Here is a 21,266-nt window from a genome sequence, read left to right as displayed (position 1 = left end):
GTGCTGGGGTTCAAGTGGTAGAGAACTAGCTTTAAGCAAAAGGTGTCTAAGGACTGTGCCCAGGCCCTGAGTTCAGGCCCCAGGACTGGCAAAACAAAAATAAAAACAAAAGCACCTTTTGCCAGATGCTGGTGGCTCACGCCTATAATCCTAGCTACTGAGGAGGCTGAGATCTGAGGACTGTGGTTCAAAGCCACCCCAAGCCACCCCAAGCAATGAAGTCTGTGAGACTCTTACCTCCAATTAACCACCAGAAAACCAGAAATGGTGCTGTGCCTCAAAGTCGTACAACACTAGCCTTGAGCTGAAGAGCTCAGTGACAGTGCTCAGGCCCAGAGTTCAAGCCCCACAACCCACTGGGAAAAAAAAAAAGCACCTTTTGATAGCAAAAATGCAAACTTTGGGGGAGGAAAAAGCACTTAGAATAGGAATGCAAATATCTGAATATTAGTAGTTGTTTTATGACCAGCTGTGAAGTAAGATATGTACACTGAGTTTCCTGAAATATGAAACTGGGATAACATTTTTCTCCTAAGTTTATTATGAGAGAAAAGGGTATATTTAAGAGTTGAGTACTTGTAAACTAGAAAATTTATATAAAATTAAGTTTTCATCACTAGAAAAGCAGGTGATTTTTACCTGAGTCCTGCTTTAAAGGGAACAACTTTAATCAAGAACACACCCATCTTGAAGGCCATTGGTGGATGCTAAATGAACTGTTATTGCGGGTGGGTGGGAGATAAGAGAAGCCTCAGCCCCTAAGCAGTGTTTAAGATCTTGTGGGAAAAGAAGCTGTTTAGAAAGTCAACTATAGTGTATTCCCTTTCTCCTACACCACCTAAATGTTTGGGGCAAGCAGGTGACCCATGACTGGCTTACTTTACCAACAGATAATAATTAGTGGCTCAGTGAGTAGCTCACGGTGGGGGGGGAGGGAGAGAGGAGATATGACAATTATGAGAGAGACATAGCAGGTTTTAGTGCACTACGTAGGCCAGATATCCTGCACTATTTTTAATTTGTAGGACTGAACTATCTTCATCACTGTGATCCGTTTCCAGGATGTTCCTTGGTGGAGAATAGGCCACATAAGCAGGCAGGAGAGGAGGCTTAAGGAACATTGTGGGGAAAAGCCAGAGGGTATTAATGTGGAAGGACACAGGTGCAGATCAACTTTCAAACTTGAACTTTCAGATAGAATACAGCACAACATAGAGCTTTAATCGAAGAGATGGACCTGCTTTAACTTCAACAATGGCTTATAATACTTTTTTGTATATTTGCTTTTTAAAAATGCAGGCAAGGGTGACAGAGAGGAAAGCCAGAGCTGTGCCAGTGCCACTGTGGCTCACAGAATGGGCTCCCCAGGGGCACATCCTCCCTTTTGATGCCAGCAGTAAGAGGGGAAATAGGTCAGGGCAGCAGCTGAGTTTTTAGCTGGGCTGTCCAGCATGAGGACATATTTTTCCAGGCAGCAAGAATCTGGAATGTCTAACAGAGGACAAAGGGATGGTAAGGAAGGGCTTTGAAGTGATCATCAAACTCCTGGAGATTCTCCCTCATCTACTGAAAGCTATTCCTTCTACAGTTTGGAGCTGAAATGAGTTCAATTTTGACTTTGATACTTGGGAAATTGAGGCAGGAGGATCACAGTTCCAGTTCACCCTGGACTACACAGGGAGACCCTTTCTCTAACAAAACCGATGTCTCATCGTTTTTGTCTTTGTTTTTTTTTTCCTTCTTCAAGTCCAGATTTTCTCAACATAGCAGCAAGGAGAGCAATGGCAGACAGGGATCTGGGTGAGTCTATGCTGCCTAGCTGGCCTTCTGGAAGGCAGTGTCAAGAGATTTACATGAGTGTTGTATTCACAAAGGCTTCAAAAGGAAGATGATGGTTGCATTGCTAGCTCAGTCTTTTAGGCAGAAATAACCAAGGCAGAAAAGAATTGCACACCCAGGACCACACGATAACTGGAGTGTGAAAACCTAGGAGTTTGCACTTTTAAGTCGGTTATCTACCCATTAGCTAAAGCTATCTCTCATCACTACTGGGAAGATGCACGCAACAAGCACAACTCCCCATCTGGGAAATTACACCAGTTCTTCCTGTCCTTGGCAATGTAGCAGGGGACTGCCTTAAATAGACATTTGTATGGGAGTGAGGGGGTATCACCAAGCACATGCTATCCGATGGGACACAGTAGACAGCTCACAGTCATAGCTATAGCCACAAATATAATCATCCCTAGTTATATGGTTCGGAAGTAGCCCACTTCAAGGATGGGGGTAAAGAGCCAATCCATTCTTTCTTGGTGATTATGAAATCAGTTCAGCATCCTCTACCCCATAGGGAATATTAGCAAACTGATTATATCAGGTAAGAAGACCATGTAACTTCTGACGTAATTACTAAACGCAGATGCACTAAGTGATAATGTGATCGCTCCCATAGAGACAACACACAAAGAATGAGTATGTCTGTGTTTCAACAAAACTTTGTGAAGACTGGCAGGGGAGCTAGAACTGCTTACTCCTGACACCCAACTGGGCCAGACTGGAAGAGACGTGAGCTCTTTGGGTGTCCTTTGAGTAAGAGTTAAGTCCTCTAAGAGGCCCTTGGTTGCTCTAGGCTCTAAGGTCACAAAGAAAATTAGGTTTATAATTTCTGGTTCTTCCAGCCCTGAGGGTGGTTGTAGCATATACATATCAGACCACAGCACTGGACTTCTTCCTGACTCAGGAAAAAGAGCCAAAGCCAACAGGAACCAATGGCTTAGGGAGAAGCACCTTGTAGTAGATGGAGAAAAATAAGTAGAACAATGAAATGGAGAATGGGTTGGGAGGTAGCTGGCTCTGGGCTAACCAGTGTAATCATTAACACACAAAGAAAGTATGATGATCAGATTTCCAGACAAAGGAGGACAGGTGAAAACTTAGGGAAAAGACTTTTCTGTGCTTCAAAGACTCCATGCATGGAATGGGGATAAATAGACATAATTTTTGATTCAAAACAGAGAGACCGGAATAGATTCCTGCTCAGCCCACCCCAAAATAGGGCAATAAACACTGTGCCATTTGTCAAGCTAACTGCAAGCTAACTTCTTGTTATCTCCTTGGCAGAAGTCTGGCCCAGTGTCGGTGACCCATTAGATAGTCCTTCCCACAAGCTTAACTCTTTTCTAGTCAGTTCATGCTTTCATACATGGTAGTGAATTAGAAGACCACTGACTTCAGCAGAGCACTGAATTAAGTGCTTTAATACGTGAAATCTGTGTGCTTCTCTTTTCCTTTAATAATGCATATTTACAGTAACTGGGGAGAACATGCAGAAGGCTGAGAAATTCAGGTCTCAGATGAAATACGGACAAATGTTTAAAAACATTTGAGGCAGAGCCAAGGTCAGTCACATCTTCCAAATACTTGGTAATGTTTGATTGTCAAGGGAATAGTACAAGGTACAAACAAACAATCAGTACAACCAACCATCCCAGCAACAGCTTGGCCTCAGAGAGTTCCTGAAGGGTAATATGTCACAGTGGAGGCTGTGAGCTCATCTACTGGCCTCCACAACATTATCATTTTTTCTCCAAGGAGTCTATAGGAAGGAGCTGTGCTTCCAGGGGCAGCAATGCATGGATTCTCCCCTTTGTTAGATCTTTGTGGGGAGAGTGAAATGGCAAAAACCATAGTGCCACAGTGAAACAGGTAAAGACACCACAGAGGGAAAAGTAAACAAATGCTGCTCATACTGGCATAAAACCTCCCCTTACTCTTTCAGCCCTTCAGAAAGCAGTTTTCATTCATCCTATGATGGAAGAGCTCGAGAGAGTTGGCTGAAACTGGTTCCTTCAGTCAATACCTTGAATTATTCGTAGTCTAGGTACTCTGATTTCCTTTGGATAATAATCTTTCAAAACAGCCTGCCCAAGCAATCATAGAAGCAGCTAGGAAAATGCAGAAAGGTTCTTTATTGAGAGACCCTGGACACAGGGCTATGAAGACCTGGGCTACTATAATCAAGAAAGATAAATATCAATTTTGGATTAGACTAAAGATCTGTAAACTCACATGGCAGGGACATCAAAGAAGGTGGAGACAAACTTGGACTCTTTTAACCAGTAAATATTAACAAATAAACAGACTAGGTGAAAATCACAAGAGGCATAAGACAGTAAAAGAGTGCTTTGCCCCTCATTCCTTTTAGTTGTCATCATTATTTTTTTCCTGTCAGTCATGGGACTTGAACTCTGGGCCTGGGTGTTGTCCCTGAGCTCTTCAGCTCAAGGCTACCACCCTACCCCTGAGCCACCAGGCCAGTTCCAGTTTTCTAGTGGTTAACTGGAGATAAGAGTCTCATGTTCTTTATTGCCCAACCTGGCTTTAAACCATAATCCTCAGATCTCAGCTAGGATTACAGGCGTGAGCTACTGTGCCTGGCAGTGGTCAGTATTTTTGCTGAACCCCTCAAACTTTGAATATCAACAGTGAGCTAGGAATATAACTAGGAAGAAAAAAGTGGCTTGGAAAACAAGTTTTAAAAAAATGAAGAGGAAGGAACTTTAGGAGATATGAAACTACAGGGAGATCACTCTGGTGAGAAACTGACATAGGCATAGACATAGGCATAGACATAGATTATGCTGACAGGTGTCTCTGGCAATCCAGTGAAGGGATTCCTCCCTATCCAAAGCACAAGAAGTAAGTAAAAATCTGTTGTTGCTGCTTCTAAAAGGTCATGAACTTCCAGGGACTCACCAGCTTTTTTCTAAGTATTTGCTTTGTAGTTTAATATCTAAAGGCTTACAAAAGTCAGAGGGACATTCCATAATATTTTCCCCTTCTATGTAATCTCTGAGCCCCTTCAAAATCTGCAGTATATCCTAGTAGTCAGTAATTAGAGTGGATTCTATTTCTTTCTGGGAGGAGGAAAGAAGGAGCAAGGCTTGAACTCAGGGCCCAGGTGCTGTCCCTGAGCTTCTGTGCTTAAGACCGGCACTCTACCACTTCAACCACAGCTCTACTTTAGTTTTTTTTTGGTGGTTAATTGAAGAAAAAGAATCTCATGGACTTTCCATTTGGCTTCAAACTGTGATCCTTACATTTCAGCTTCTAGAGTAGCTAGAATTATAAGCATGAACCACGAGTGTCAGTAGTTCCAAGAATAGATTCTTAAAACATGTCTATAGCAGAATGTGGGGGCTATCTTTAATTGATAAAGATTCCAGTTGCATTGTGAATTACAAAATGGGGAGTAGGAAGGCATTCTACCTCACAAGTAAATATACATTGCTACAAAACAAAACAATATGAATCTGATGGCATGATTAAATACCACACACTAATGCTAACATGGCCCACAAATCAGATATATTACTATCTAGATTGTTGCACATGATGTTTGGGAAATGAAAACAGGAAATCTCTTAAAATAAGAATTCTAGATCTATTTTGCCAAATGTATTTCTTCCACGAAAAGGAAAAGGCAAGAGCAATCTCACATACAGGGTGGCACCAACAGTAAAAACATTGCTTAGAAATCAAAGTGCTGGGTCTCTCAAAGTCAGGGGAGCCCAAGATAACCACCATCCCCGCCCCCCCACCCCCCTGGCTGTCTTGCCTCTCACATCCAATTTATTTGCTGATTATTCAAATCAAAATGAGACGCTGAAGCCTTTACATAGGTATCTGTTATCACTGAACGTCCTAAAGAAGCCTATGTATTTGCTTTCAAGTATCTGGAAAGACTAATGGGAGAGAAAAATGTCTAGGAACATATAATCCTATAGCACTGTGTAAATTATGATACTGAAAAAGGCTGGAGGGACCTGATAGATTTGATTGTAAAAGAAATGGGGATAAAAGCAGGTCTCAATCTAAGTCTGAGCCCAGCACACTTCCCTGCTGTTCTTTTCTTGTGCCCACCTAACAGGATGAATGGCTGGTACACTCCTAGAAAGAAGATGGATCTGTTGATGATGACTTGAGCAAAATTAGCAGGTAGAAGGGCACCACAGCAGCAGAGAGCCTAACTCCTGCTTGCAAGAGCCAGCCCAACAGGCAGAAACAGAAATACAATTAAATTAAGTCAGAAAACCCGCTATAGAAAATGTAATTACTCAAAGATACAAATAAATGTTCAAAGAAAATTGGCCCCTGACAGGGTTAGTCAAGCTTCTAAATCCAGCTGGAGGCAGGCAGCTCAGGCTAATTCTCCAAAGAGGAGGACTGCAAAGCTGTAAGCTCTGCATTAGGATCCTGGCTGGTCTCACCTGGCCTAGTGTGCACCGAAATCCCAAGTCACCAGTGGGGAGAAGCAACTGAGAGGCAGCTGGCCAATGATATAGGACTCAAGGGAATAAGGGCTAGGTAGGCACAGAATGGCAAGGACATTCAGACATGAGCAGGGGAAAAAGGAACTCCTGGATTTCTGTCCTAGTAGGAAAATACGAGTCCAAGGGAACTCTTAGATCCTGAGCCCTTCCATTCAGGAAGATACCGAGTGAAGCCCTACCTCTCGCTGCAGCACCAGTTCCTTGGTGAAAAGCGTGGCTTCCTCGCTGAACGGCTCTCCTTCCTGCACCAAACCAGGGAGGTTCCGGGCTCCTCGGGGGCATTCAATGCCTGTGTCAAGAGAAATGGAAAATTTGTGGTGAAATGTTGCAGTCTTTTGGCTTTAGCCATAAATGGCTCCTTTACCTAAGTTATATTGCCAGCCCAGCTACTGGGCATTCTTGAGTCACTGCAGGTGACTTGCAGACATTTTCTCCTTACTATTATACTTCATGTCAAATTCCAAAGTGTTAATTCAGTGTCATTTTCCACTTCAAGTAAGTTTTGCCCTCTGTCCTTAGGCTATATTTTGCACACTAGTACCACTGATTTTCATTCAGAATGAGATGGGGGGCAGGGGGAGCCCAGAATACTTATGAAGTATTAGGTGTCTACACCCAGGGAAACTTGGAATCCTATTCTAATCTATCACCTATTAGCTTCATGACCTTAACCAAATTACTGAACACGGTCTTAGTTTCCTACTTATAAAACAGACATAATGTATTTACTTCTTAAGCTTGCTGTGTGAACCTATTGGGGAAGAGATTATGTATGTAAAACACATTGAGAACAATGCCTGCCACACGGTAAGGTTCCATATACTTAGCTACTATTAACGTCCTCTTTATTGTCATTAGTAATATTGCTCTTAGTGATTCCCATACTTAAAAATCTCCAAGTGTGTCCCTGACCTTATGACTAGCCGCTAAGACCCCTGAGAACAGAAGCTATCCTTTTCTTGTTTGTATCCATGACTGTATTTTGTACAAAAGAAGTGCTCACCAACTCACTCTGCCTGCCTTTTCTTTCTCTGATTCAATCACTCATTGTGCAGATATATTTATCACCCACAGTGGTCGTTTGTGACAGACTATGAAATACGTTGCATTTTGATATCTGGGTAAGACATAAATATTTCAAAGTAATTCATACTGCAACTGTAATTATGAAGCAAAAAAGTTGAACTAGGCTAGAGAGAGACAGGGAAAGAAAATAACATTTCAGGAGAGAAGGCTTTTGTCTGAACAGCTGATGGTCCCTCTTGCTGCAATAATGCAGAGGTGGGAATGCTACTGTACCCATGCACAGACAGACAAGTGAAAGCAGCAGAAGCTTGGCCTGGGGGAGGGACAGACAGACAAGTGAAAGCAGCAGAAGCTTGGCCTGGGGAAGCCAGAAGCGGAGCATCTACACTACCACACACATCTGATGGGATGCCATGAGGAGAAGAGGTCCCGCCATTGCCTCCACAGAAGGTACTTTACTTTATGGGCAAAGCTGGGTGGCTATTCATGTTTCTGGTATGGATTCAAGATCATAAAGGCCAGAAGAAAGGGAGTAGCTTATATGTTGGTTCTCAGCAGGCACAAAACAGAAAGCATTCTCTCTGAGACTCCAGGTCTCACCAATGGGCCAGATCACCTAAGGTAAAAGAAATGCTAGGTAGGGTGGGTAATATCACCCAAGGGGAGGGGGGAATATGACAGCTTAAACTGGTATCAGTGACCATTCTCCTATCCTTCCAAAGAAAGGCTAGCTGAAGGTCCCACCAAGTATCACCTGATTGAGAACATAACCAGAGCTGCCCCAGTCTCTATACTTCAGAGCCAGATAGCTGGAGATGTGGAATTGTTATAAAAGAACTATATAGGAGCCGAAAAACCTGATATTAACCCCAAAGGCAGAGAGGGCGCTAGAGTAAAATGGAATGAAATATAACCCATGTTTTCCACAACATCAATAGCCAAAAACACTTTTCATTTTATATCTGCAAACTAAGCAAGAGCAGAATTGCCAGAGAGAAAAACAAATGATTCTGTTGAACTATTTTGCCACAAACCCATAGATAAAGCATTGCTGCAGAAACAAGAGTAATACAATGGCAGAGCTGGGGTGCAGTGGGGTAAGGCTGGAACAGGGATCAGGCAGGACTCAGGGCAGCAGAAACTAGGGGGTAAAGGCTCTTGTCTAGAAAGGCATGACAGGTTTCTGAGCTTTCCTGGCGGAGGACTTGTTCTTTTCGTCACTTTACTCTTGGAATTCTGAAGACCCCCAGGTGATTATGTGGAGAAAAGATGTGGCTCAATAGGCCCAGGGTTAAACAAATCAAGCAGAAACATATTCAAAACATTTTCATCAGAGGGTCCTTTGGGCCTGTAGAAACCGAACCCACCCACTGAATGTAGATGAAAAGGAAAGAGGTCTTTGTTATGTTGCCTTTCTGCCCCACAGCAGCTGTGTTCCAGCTTGTCAAGAGGAAGAAGCAGGAGCAGGTTGTTTCTCTGCCCCTTTAAAGTGGAAATAAGTAAACATCTCTTCACACCTATTCCAGTCTGACATAGCCAAGAAATTTCTCTTAGACCTGTTTTCTCTGAAGTAACTCCTTATCAAGGGAGAAGGGAGATGGGATGCTATGACAGGACCCAGGACCTATGACCAAATCCAGATTCAAAGCCAGGAAAGTAGGAGGGTTTTTTCATGTAGTTGAGTGTCTGAGTGATTTAAATTTGCTCAATCCAATTATACCTGCAGATTAAAAGATAGTATGAGGATTTTTCAGAATATTATTTTTTTATTATAGATTACATCTACATTTATATGGGCATGTATACTTTGATTAATTTCGACCAAGTGTGTTATATGACAGTCTTTCTGACTCTATTTTATTAAGGAAAGTAAACCAAAGTGGCTTTAACAATGAAATTGACGACTAGTGGGGCACAACACATAGCATAAGAAGCACTGGAAGAGACTGAGGCACAAAGCACAAGGCTGAAAGGTGGGCAGAGCTCTGAAGCTTTGCTGCATTGTTTGAAAGCTGCTCTACCTGGGGGCTTATCAGGCTCCCCACTTGCTTTGTGTCTTAACGGATGGAGAGACCTTGAGGAATACACTATCCATTGCTGCAGAGGCCTGGTGACCATTAACCTCCTGCCACAAAGGCAGTTGCTGCTGCTATATGCCAGGCAAACATGTTACACCCCTCTGCCCAGAGACTAGGGCACAAGGCAGCCTAGGATATGCCGCACCTTCCTTCAAACGAGGTGTGCGCTGATGGTCTGCTAGACAGGTTGCTGGGCTGGGGTGTGCTGTTGCCTCTTCCAATACAACAGATTTAAAAACATCAACAAAGATGAAGAAAGTAAACAGAGGGAAAGAAAGTTGGGTTCTTGGAACACAAACTCAAGGCTGCTTCAGCAGGCTTAGGCAGGCTGACAGGCAGTGATGGAGTGCTCCCAAGCCATGAAGGGCTCTAGACTGAAAAGGCATCACTGGAATTACCAAAGTTCTCCCTAGCCAGTGAGGAACACCTGTCATTCTAGACCCTACATATTACCACTAATAGCTGTCTTTTCCAATAATGCACTGGCATGGTGCTGTCTATAGTTAGGATATGCCAACTCAGCTGTGTGCCCAGCCCTTACCTGTGCATGGTAATTGGCTGGCTTACCCTTGACTACTAATAAAATAGAAATATTTTAATTAAAAAATATCATGCCTAAAAATACCAACATCCTTTAGCATTTTTCTTATCTTTAAAGAGCTGTGCCAGAATGAAGAGAAGGACTGGTAGGGCCACAAGCAGATGGAGAAGAGGCAGACCCACTGTTCGGGAGTTCCTTAACCTCATCGCATCTAATTTTTGTATTTTTTTTTCTAGGCTTTCCAGCACATGAATGGTTGACTAAGATTGTTCAAAATGAACACAATAAGAAAGGACATTTTGTCTGATTTGTATAGAGTACAGGAAGAGAAATTCCATTGTTAGCCATCAGTACATCACGGTCCTGGTTTCTGTTCAGCCAGGCTCACAGTTTACCTATAAATTGAAACATCTGCAAAGTCTTGCCTTGAAATAAAATTCTACAGTTTTGCTCATGCGTCCTTTGTGATTCTTTGCCCAATGGTTGACTCCTAGAGTATAGGATATCTACTTTCAAACTTCAATGTTGGGCAATGGAGTAGTAATTTTCCTCATTAAAAAAATTATACATATTACAGACATTGACTAACTAGGTCAATTAATGCAAACACTTTGGACAATCAGCTTCAGAGCAAGAAGAAAAATTCCTGCTAATGACAAGATAATAGCTATATAAGAGATTTCATTGATGGTTATGTATTACTCTGAATATTTTACACTGTATATTGAGTTATATGATTATTAAGCCTCCATATTCAAAGCATATGTCCTTGGGCAGTGGGAGCTGAGAGGAAGCATGGCAGGTCTGCCTTGGCTACAGTCAATGTGAAAACTTCCCAAAGACACTTAGTATGTCTAGCAAACTGGAGGCTAGGCACCAGCAGAAGGAAAGACAATTAGTGGAAACAAACTACTTTGAACGATTTGCCAGTGGTCCTTGTTGCAGTCCCACTGTGTTCTTACTGCTTCATGAGACATCATGGACAGGATGCATCCAGCAGAGCCCGCTCTCTACACACTAGGGGACTTCAAAACCACACAGCTTTCCTTTCCCCTATTTCACAAATATACCCATCTCCTCTGGACCAAGCACGGATTGAAAAAGAGAAGACCTTGTGCTTAGCAAGCTCAACTGTTGGTTAGGAAAGATGATTTCCCTCTACCATTGAATAAGGTATAGTCCTGAATTTGCCATTTAGTCTCTAGGTTGCAGTGTGTTAACATACAATAAGTGGTCATATGAGATGTAAGTCTTTCTGGGAAGCTATAGGTGAGACACAGTGAACAAGTCAATCATGGGACGTACCATGTCACGTCCCTTGCTTCGGGCAGCTATGTTCTCCTCATGATGCTGGCCTGTTCTCTCCCTTCTCCACCCATGGAAATGGGGAAATAGGAGCATAGGTAGGGGGAGACAGGGAGGGATTGGACAGATATTTCTATGCTAGATTCAAAGAAGGCCAGTCTGTAGTCAGGCCAACAAGAAGAAGCTGTTCTAACTGAACTGGTAGATACTAAGTAAGCCAAGACAAGTATCCTTCTGGAATTGAAATTGGGCATTGGAGCCAGGGGAAGGAGGAAATAAATAGAAAACTTGCTTGAGGGGGGGCCGTGAGTTTGGCCTAGTGGTAGAGTGCTTGCCTAACATGCACCTAAGACCTGGGTTCAATTCCTTGGTACCACATACTTGGAAAAAGCCAGAAGTGGCGCTGAGGCTCAAGTGGTAGAGTTCTAGCCTTGAGGAAAACCCAAGGCCAGTGCTCAGGCCCTGAGCTTAAGCCCAGAACTGGCAAGGAAAAAAAAAAAAAAAGAAAACAAAACTTGCTTGAATTAAACAAGGAGATCCAGAACCATCCTCCAGTTCTAGGACCTAAGAGACCCAATCCTACCTAGGATGATTCTGTTAATTTCCCTAGATGCTCCTGCAAGTCAGCTCTCTTCTCATTACCATCATGAACTGTGAGAGTCTCATATTTGTAATTGAAATAAAACTAAAACAGAAATTGCTTCTCAGGGAAGGTACCATGTCATACTCAGATTTTATTCTTTCCTATGTATAATACACTGTGGCAACATAGTAGATCCTCAAGAAGAGTTGAAGGAATAAACACTTTTAAAAACTACTTTGGAAGAGAAGTAAGAGTTGAGGACTGTAAGATCTAGAGTGACCGGTTTCCAGCACAGAAGTGTTTCATGCAAATGTCAGGAAAGGGGTTTAACTATCTACATCTTATCCTTACAAAGTTATAGAACAAGCCAACAAGGAGAACACAGCATAGCATGTGTACCCCCCACTGGCTTCTCATCTGGCACATGTGGAGAACACAGTTTAAACCCAGAGTTGAAGCAGTCAGTCAACACTGTGCCCAAGAGGCACAGCAGACATGTTGGGGTCCCAACACAAGAAGAGGAAAACAATGCCATGTAGGCCCTGTCATCAGCACTACAAGCAGTGTGTCCACATGGAAATGCAGAAAAGTGGAGCATGCTTAAAGAGAACAGGAGAAGATGACTCAGGACAGGGAGGCCTGCCTTCAAAGGGAAGATAAAAGGTGCTAAATCTGTACAGCTCGGCTGAGCAGTGACTAAGAGGGTGACATGATAACAATCTGCAAATATTTGAAAGGTGTAAACACCAGAAAGGAGGGAAAATGCTTAGCTTAAAAACAAGGGGTGTAATTATTAGGGGAAAGCAAATCTGGACAAAATATCGGAAAAAAACAGTGTGGGGAGGCCTACTGGGTTATAAATAAGTTTCACAATGGCATTGAAAATGTGGTCCAATCCTAAAGCTACAAACTGGTCAGACACTAGGTCTACTCCTCTGTTCATGGTGAAAGCAGCACAGACCAGCAGATTGTGACTTTATTTTCTACATTTAGACAAAGACTTCTTTAATAATATTTATAGGTAATAAATGCTGCTTTAAATACTGCTTCTTGGAATTTCAACACAATTTTTGCAGCTCATACAACGGAGGAAAAAAGAATAGCAGTTCTGTTAAGACTTTTAGAGCAACAATAACAACAACAAGGAAAGGTTTTATATAGTTGCAACATGCCGGTCTAGCTGATAAAGTGGGGCTGAGTTTAGACATGGGAGATACAGCAGAGACAATAGACCCAACTGTCTTATTGACTAGGTCATCTTCATTTCTAGTCTCTAAGACTCTAGGCAGGCATGCTGTCAAGTTTTCAGATGGGAAACTATGGATCCCTCTCCCTTCTTTCTATATACACAGCCCCCTGGAATAATTGTCAAGGACAAGGAGAGGCATAGAGAGAACACCAAAATAAGCTTCCTGTCACACTGACTGCACTCCAATACCTTTGCCTGAGTTCCTGCTGCTGTAGCTACTCAATTTATAATCCACAGGCTCTCAGCAGTGTTTTTACCCCAGGATTCAATTAGTTCCATTTCTGTACTTTCCTCGCCACCTTTCTTCCCACCAACAAAGTATTAAAAAAAACCCAAAACACCAAAAAAGCAAGTCCCACTACACATAGAAATTACACTTAAATTGTAATATACAGACCAAGAAAATCTGTACTGCTAATTTTGTTCAGTTGATCTCAAAAAACTTTTGGTAGTAGTAATATAGACATAGTTATTGCTTCCTAAGCATGAAGAATAAGAACTTTTGATCATCAACCTGAAGGGCAGAGGCAGGTTGTTAGCCATCTGCTTAATATTAAGGGATATGGTTACCACTTAAAGCTAAATCAGTTCCAGTTATTGGTTTTCATAACACATCTCATGCACCAAAAGTTTACTCTGAGTTCTTGTTCAAAGATATTAAAGCAACCTGGAGGTTGTAAGTCAAATGGATGCTGTCAATGAAGCACTTAACTGAGAAATGCAACCATTTCACTTAGCATCATGTTTTCATGCTCCTAAATTGGTCCAAGAGAAAAGTCAATGGTAGACTTGGTTCCTAAGTTTGTATTAAAAGGTAAGAAATAAAAATAAAGACTTTTGCATTGTTTCAAGTCTTTATTCTCCCTTCCTTGTACTCCAAATCTCTGCTTTCTCAGGGGAGGTAGCATCTTGTGGGCCAATTCTGGAACATGCCACTGCTAAAAGGCTTTTCAATGATCAGAATAAAGGGATAAAGGAAGAATGAAGGAATCCTAATTAAAGGGATCAAACATCTCAGGTAATTGTAGTCAAGGGAGTCAAGCAGGAGCTAAGAAAGAAGCTGTTTTTAGCTCATAGTTTTTTAGGATAGACTTTTATTAGGCTGTTCTGATTTTGTGATGTTTGATGCATTTGTTGAAAGACCAGGGACTGAAGTTAATTGCGTGTAGGAACAATAAGACCAAGTCTTTACAACTCAATGGAAATTGCAGTTCCCTTTGAAGCAAGGAAGAGGAGTAAGGGAGAGGCACCTACAGGAAGGAACTGCAGTGCTGGCTGTTAAACATGCTTTAAGTTTCTCTGATAGAAGGCATAATAGAGGCTATTATCCTGTTAACAGATCCCCATTCTGCAGTTAGTTGAGATAAGGGATATGCTAGTTTTCTATCTGGCAAATAGTAGATGCTAATAACAATTATTCGCTATAAGAAGGGGGGGGAGCGGCGAATGAGCAGAAATAGGTGAAACAAATCTACTATAATGTAATTTTCTGTTCCTGAGTTCTGTATACATAAGAGTTAACACTCAGATAGTGAGAAATTTTAGTAACTTATTTCCAGGACTTCAAGGTGCATATGTGTTAAGTGCTACACATCACTGATTAGAGGAGGTGATAGAGACAAGAAGGGGATGGCTTTAAGGCCTTGCACTGGATTTCTGGCTCTCAGCCTAGCCAGAATCACAAAGCTGATTTATAGTTAGTCTTAGACACTACAGACTTACTAAAAGGGAAAAGGAGTATAGTACAGGAGACAGCGATTAGGCCAGCATTGGGACAACCTTTTCTAATTCTCTCTACTGCAGATCAAGATCTATACAATCATTTTTAAAGAGGAAAAATGCTCATTAATGAGTGCCACGTTCCCTTTTCCTCTGGCATCCATAAGCACAGCCATCAACCATCTTGACAGGGTGCTTCTGCTGTGCTGCAGAGGGGACTAAAGGTGGCACCTGCTGGTTTGCCACACCATGTACCCATTCGAGGGGTTTGCTGGAAGGAGCAGCTCACACTGTTATTTATTGTCAACTAGTGGCAGATATACTGGCCTTCAGAATGACAAGAACGTCCCTATATGGCTAAGCGATTTATGTAAGACAGGCTCTGAAGATAGTGTCTAACAAGCAGAAGCCCTGCATCTGAACAAGGAAGGGGAGCTGGTTTCTAAGAGAATCTCATAGAGGTTTTTTTTTTATTGGCTTTTTTACTGACTTCAATTTATTTTATTTTATTTTTTATTATTTCTTATTGTAATGTATAGAAGGCTTACCAGATAGTAGGTGCATTACTTCTCACACATTGATACCCCTTCTCATGTTTTTGTTCCCATTTCCCTCCCTTCACCACCTCTCAATCATCTTGTTTTTCCTTCCCTTTCCTATTTCAAATAAATAAACTTTTTCTTTGAAAGTTAAAAAACTTAAGTCCCCCCTCTCCCTTTTACTGTTCTGGTAGCAAAGGGTTCCTTATTGTGGTCTTAAATTTGAATCTACTGTTCAGGCTTCTAGAGATGTTAATTTCAGGATGAGAAGAAAGTCACAGGAAACACCCAAGTGGTTCTTACAAATACAAGTTTCCAGAAGGTATTCTGGCATACACCTGGCTGCCAAATGTAAGAGCTACTTACTTGCATAAATTTAGAATGACTTTTTCTAACCAAGCTGTGTTGTATTATTTGAACAAAATGATCCTGATACTGTGTCCAAAGTTCTTCCAAACTATTGTCTTTCTTGAGCTTTTATTCAAAGAAAATTGCTCAGGCTCTTCCTCTTCTGAAGCAAGCTAATTCCAAATGTCTAGAAATTAGTAAAATGAGCTACTGGAAAGTAGAAGAGAAAACATCTAGAGTCAAAAATATTAAGGCCCAAGAACCAAAAGAATGAAGTAAAAAAAAAAAATCTAAGAGCAGAAAGTCAGCACTTTATCTTATAAACTTAAAAGAAGGGAGGGTGGGAGGAAGGAGGGAAAACTCACTCACGGAAAAAAAAACAGGAAGCAAAAAAGAAAGGACCTCTGAAGAGCCAAGTTTCTCAGTGAGCAAAGGCTAATTCTGGATCCATGGTTACACCTTGTCTTAGATAAACTAACAGAATTATGGGATGAAACTAAATAATGGCATTAAATTAAAGACAGGGTCTCATTACCCAGCCCAAGCTGGCACTGAAATCCTGATATTAGAGGCTGACCTATTATCCTCAACAGTTTGTTTATTTTGGTTATTACATCTCAAGTATGGGCCAGCCAGCCAATGTTCTGAGGGACTAAGTCAACGCGCAAGTTAAGAAAGGTTTTTCCTATTTTTGAATTGTTGAATAGCAATCCAAAGAATGATATTTTTTGATGTGAAAAATCATGAGATTCACATTTCCATAAATGAGGCTATACTGGAAGATAGCCATACTCCACTCATTTTAGGGCAGAGTTGAGTAGTTAATTGTGACAAAGACTGTAAGGCTTACAAAATCTAAATTCTTTAATGTTTAACTCATTACAGAAGGTTTGCTAATTCTTGCTCTCAAGGATAATGTGTGCTAGTTAAAAAAAAATCAATGCCATATTTGTTCTCATAGATGTAAATATATAAATGTCTAATACATATTACAAAGATGTATATGTGTGAACACTCCTGAGAATTAGAATATAAGAATATGGTAAAATAAGCCAGGTGCTGGTGGCTCACACCAATCCTAGCTACACAGAAGGCTGAGATCTGAGGATCTCAGTTCTAAGCCAGCCAGGGCAGGAAAGTTCATGAGACTCTTATCTTCAATTAAACACCAGAAAACTGGAAGTGAACCTGTGGCTCATAGTTGTAGCGTGCTAGCCTTGAGTGAAAAAGCTCAGGGACAGCACCCAGGCCCTGAGTTCAAACCCCAAGACTAATCTCCTGCCCCCATTAAAAAAAAGGAAATTTATACTATCAATAAAAATATTAAAAATGTATTAGTAAATTACTAAATGGCAACTCCTTTGTACCTTTGTACAACTACTTAAAGATAATGAAAAGAAAATAAGATACTAAAAAAAAAATCCTAGCTCTTATGATCATATAATCTTGATCATATAATGATGGCTGTGGCAAGTAACATGGATTACAGTATGTGCCCTTTGCTCTTCTTTTGTACACTCTGTTCTGTGATGGCTCCTTCCTTATATTTGTATACCTGTAACCTTGTTTTCCTTTACTTCCCACCCTACCCCAAACTCCTGAAGACTTAGATTTCCCCATAAAAAACATTTCATAAGGTAGGACCTTGACAACATCAGAGTTACCATCTTATTCTTCTTTGTAACTGCTTTCCCCACATGCTGCCAATCACTATCACTGCTGATGTACAAATATCTTTGCTCCTCAGGCTTTGGTCTCAGGCTGTCTACCAACAATATTAAGTCCTAATAATAGGTATTTCAATAACAAATTCAACACTGTACCACGTCCTGGGGGTGGGGTGGGAAGATCCTTTATCTCTTAGCTTTTCTCCAGGTCTCTAGGCCTTGTAGGCTGACAAAAACTCACTTTACCTATAATGGTGAGTATACAGAATCACAGACTTGCAAACTCTAAGCTCTAGGTCTCATTTCCAAATGTCTTACAGAGATCTCCCTTTGGTTGGTACACTATTCCAGCCTCAAATTCAATGTACCTAGGCCAAAGTCTCCTTCCTCCTTTATATCCCATTTTGGTCTCACCACTGTCTTTCCACTCCTCTTTGATTTTTTCATACTCCACCCATGTGAGTATGGGAAGTGTACACAGGATGCTTAAGATTGCTAACCTAACTGCTTGTTTAGGACACAAACAGAGCTACCAGAATAATCTTCCTAAAGCATATGTTCTGCTCAAAACTCGAGTGACTTCCTGTGCTTTATCCAATAAAATCACAACTTACCATTCACACATCCTAGGTCCTCTAAGAGCCGATATAGTTTCCTGGGACTCCATAAAACATCCATTACTCACCTGACAGCCCTTCAAATATGTGAAGTCACATCTCTTTCTTCTCATCCTTCTGTTTTATTTTCTCTGGGCTAACATTCCCAAGGCCCACCTGAGACAAGAGTTTTGATTTCTTACTATCCTATCCTTTTCCTCTTTAAACCCATGTAACATGAAGGGAGTCTTCAAACTGGGAATCTTTTGGCTGATTTAATTAAAAAGGTCTGATGGGGATGTATAATGAGAAGCATTCTTCCCCTGATCTGTTAAGAGTTTGGGCAGAGTAATAGGCTGCTTTAGGAGAAAATGGGAAGGAGAGAGGATGTAACTGGTGACCAGATTCTTATTTCAAACAGGATGCTGCAGTGGCAGCAGAAGGACTCCGTGGGCTAAGGTAAGGTAAGCCTTCCCAAGAGGCAAGGGAGCTAAGGCTAGCCACTCAAAGGTTTCCTACTTGCTGGCCCCCTTTCCTTTCTCCATCTCTCAGCAGCAGCCCTAGGCACTGTGGAGATTCTGGTGGTGTTGTGACAAGCAGTCTACTCATTTTCTTCTCTCAATCACTGGCTCTGGGGGATAAAAAGGAATGGTAAATCCAAACCACTGCCTAGAATCCACTTTGCAGAATTCAGGGAAAGACTGTTCTACTGAAGTGATTATTTCCCCTGTTTGGGAGACCTGAGGGAGAAAGAAAAGGCTCTGCATCTACTTCCTTTCCTTTCTACTGATACAACGCTGCAGCAGAGATTATTTCAGCCACTAGCATGCTGGTGCTCAGGGAAGGTTCAGTGTGCAAATAGTGAGGCTCTTTTACTTTTGTCACAGTGTGGCAACAGGGTACTACAGTGCCAGGATTTGAACTATGACACTGGATACAATTGGGAAGAGCAAGTCAGTCCCTGATAGACCAGCTTCCCCTTGTCGTGCCACTGCCCAGGAGAGATTAACCTGAGCCATAGGGGTTGTGCTGATTGTTCAGGGAGAAAAGGTTTAAGCATGCTTATAACTGCACACCCGAAAGACAGTAGGGGCCAGCTCCAAATAAGATTCCTAAAAAGGGGTAAGGATGCCCAGGAACAGGCAATGGTGTATTTAGGAGGGTGTGGGGAGAGAAATTTTCCAAGTATAGTTGTTAACTAAGTACACACTCTAATAATGACAACAGGTGTTTAGAGCAGCCAAAGGGTACAGGTGCAGATGTTTTGTGTGTGTGTGTGTGTGTGTGTGTGTGTGTGTGTGTGTGTGTGTATGTGCGAGCACGTGCATGCACCCCAGCATGCACTCATCCAAGGAAAAAAGAAAAAGGAGTGTGTGTGTGTGTATGTGTGTGTGTGTGTGTGTGTGTGTGTGTAGGGCTTCTTTCCCAAGGCTGAAATTATATTCAGGGGCCTAAGGTAGGAGACACCACCTGTTTCAATGACCCCAGTCACTTGGGATGACTGAGACAATGGTGTAACTACCACGGGGCACAAACATAGAGACAATGTCTGTAGAGGAGTATAGCAGAGACAGCTGTGGCTGGATCTTTTAGCCACACTCCCAGTGGCCTAAAATCTCATTCTTTGTAAGTGGGGAAAGGCCAATCCCTTCTTCAGCAAGAAATCTGCCTGAACACATCCTTTTTACCTCTTCCAAATCCCCTTTCACAGATTGGGTAGATGCTGGCTTGTTTATGCCATCTGACATAATTGTGTTTCTCATTCTCTGTCAGGCTGTTCTTGTCCTGTAGCACATCGGCTGAAGCCATTTAGAACTGTAGTTACTGGCTCCTCAGAGATGTGGACAGAAGTTACCAATTTATCTCTCTGACTCTGTTTCTCACACATACATACACATGCATGCTTGCAAGCACAAGCGATACTCTTGAGTATGGCCTGTCCGTGTCTCCACACTATGCCCAGGACTGGGGTATGTTAAGAGGCCTGTGACAGGGCATTATAAAGAAAAAGGTAGGGCGGGATGTCCTTGTGTCTGGGAAGCTACATGTCTTGTGGCTATTGGCTTGATACAATAATACATTTTTGTTTTAGTAAGTTTGGTCATAAGTAATTTTATGTCCTCTAAAAATAAAGCCAGGCCTATCCCAGGGTTCTTTCTTTTTGGGCCCTGATCTCTGCAATCCATCAAATACCCTGGGGCCCAAATGGATCCCTCCAGGTCAGAAGGCAATTAGATCACTGGACAGAAGAAATTCTCAGGCTATACAAGTGGGAACCCGGGGGAAAGAAACAGGCCTTTTCCTTCTCAGATTGCCCTCCTAAGAGACACTAGCTCCTGAATGGCAAAGAGGACAGCTGTCAGCACCAGGGTGGGTGGGGAGTGGTGAGGCAAATTTCACAGCATAACAGCCAAGGGAAAAACAACAACAAGAGAAGTGTCTCATATGGAAGCTGTCTCCCCTCATGTCACTAAACTGGAAAATCCTCTGTTCTGTAATTCACCCAGGCTTAGCAGACAGCTGTTTGTGTTTGAGGCAGGAGGGAAGGGGTTTGCTTTATAGGGGATTTTTCCTCATCAATCTGAAACTTCAAGAAGCCTAGTCACTAAGAACGCCAGTGTTCTGGGCTGCCACAGCTTATGGGCTCACTTCTCTATCTCCTACCAAGTCTACTTGTTCCTCACCATGAGAAGGCCATCACATTGCTCTTCCTGAGGGAAATTTACTAGGTATCTATAGGGCAGATGGGAATGAGAAGAGTTTGAGAAAATCTTGAGCTATCAAGTTGGATAGAAATTTCTGAAGTCACCTTGTGGCTGGAGAGAGTTGAGTTTACAATTGGCTGGGACCCTAACATTCTTATTTTCCTTTTTACCAATGTTCTGGCAGAGATGCTATAATGTATTAATCTTTGCAGATGAGTGATACAATTTAAAATACTGCAGGCTTTGGCTGCCATTCGCTCCCCTAGGGTCTCAAAATAACTGCACACAAATCATTTTTGCTAAACACTCACTCAGGCAGCTCTTCCCTGCCAGCACACACGCATCTTATGTAAGTGAAGGAGCCACCTAGCTTGCTGGAAGACAGTGGCGTTCCCTAAGAGGCTGTACTGCTGGCTGCCCCTGGGAGGCTGCAGTCAGGTTTCCAACATCCCTGTCCATTGCCAAAAAGTAGGATCACAGCCTGGCAGCTAGGCACAAGTTTCCATAGTTAAGCCAGACAGCATCCAAGTAGGGTGAGGCAGGTAGATCAGGGAAGGTCACCTAAAGCAGTATGGCTT

At 42.1% G+C, this 21,266-nt stretch overlaps 1 protein-coding gene and 1 long non-coding RNA gene across 2 annotated transcripts in view; one reads left to right on the top strand and one right to left on the bottom strand.

Annotated features, from left to right (window-relative positions):
• Snd1 (staphylococcal nuclease and tudor domain containing 1) overlaps nt 1-21,266 on the bottom strand; it is a 450,499-nt gene that overhangs the window by 92,777 nt on the left and 336,456 nt on the right. The window contains exon 16 of the mRNA XM_090333252.1: nt 6,512-6,621. Within this exon, the coding sequence (XP_090189378.1) occupies nt 6,512-6,621 (110 nt within the window). The remainder of the gene's footprint in view (nt 1-6,511; nt 6,622-21,266) is intronic.
• On the top strand, nt 3,607-10,376 carry LOC150063535 (uncharacterized). The gene is made up of 3 exons (XR_016535553.1): nt 3,607-3,705; nt 7,642-7,808; nt 10,214-10,376. It is a non-coding gene; the product is annotated as an uncharacterized LOC150063535 (long non-coding RNA).

This window comes from Megascapheus bottae, chromosome 5 (assembly GCF_031878675.1).
Source record: "Megascapheus bottae isolate mThoBot1 chromosome 5, mThoBot2.hap1, whole genome shotgun sequence".
Classification (NCBI taxonomy): domain Eukaryota; kingdom Metazoa; phylum Chordata; class Mammalia; order Rodentia; family Geomyidae; genus Megascapheus; species Megascapheus bottae.
This window is presented reverse-complemented; position numbering and strand designations above follow the sequence as displayed.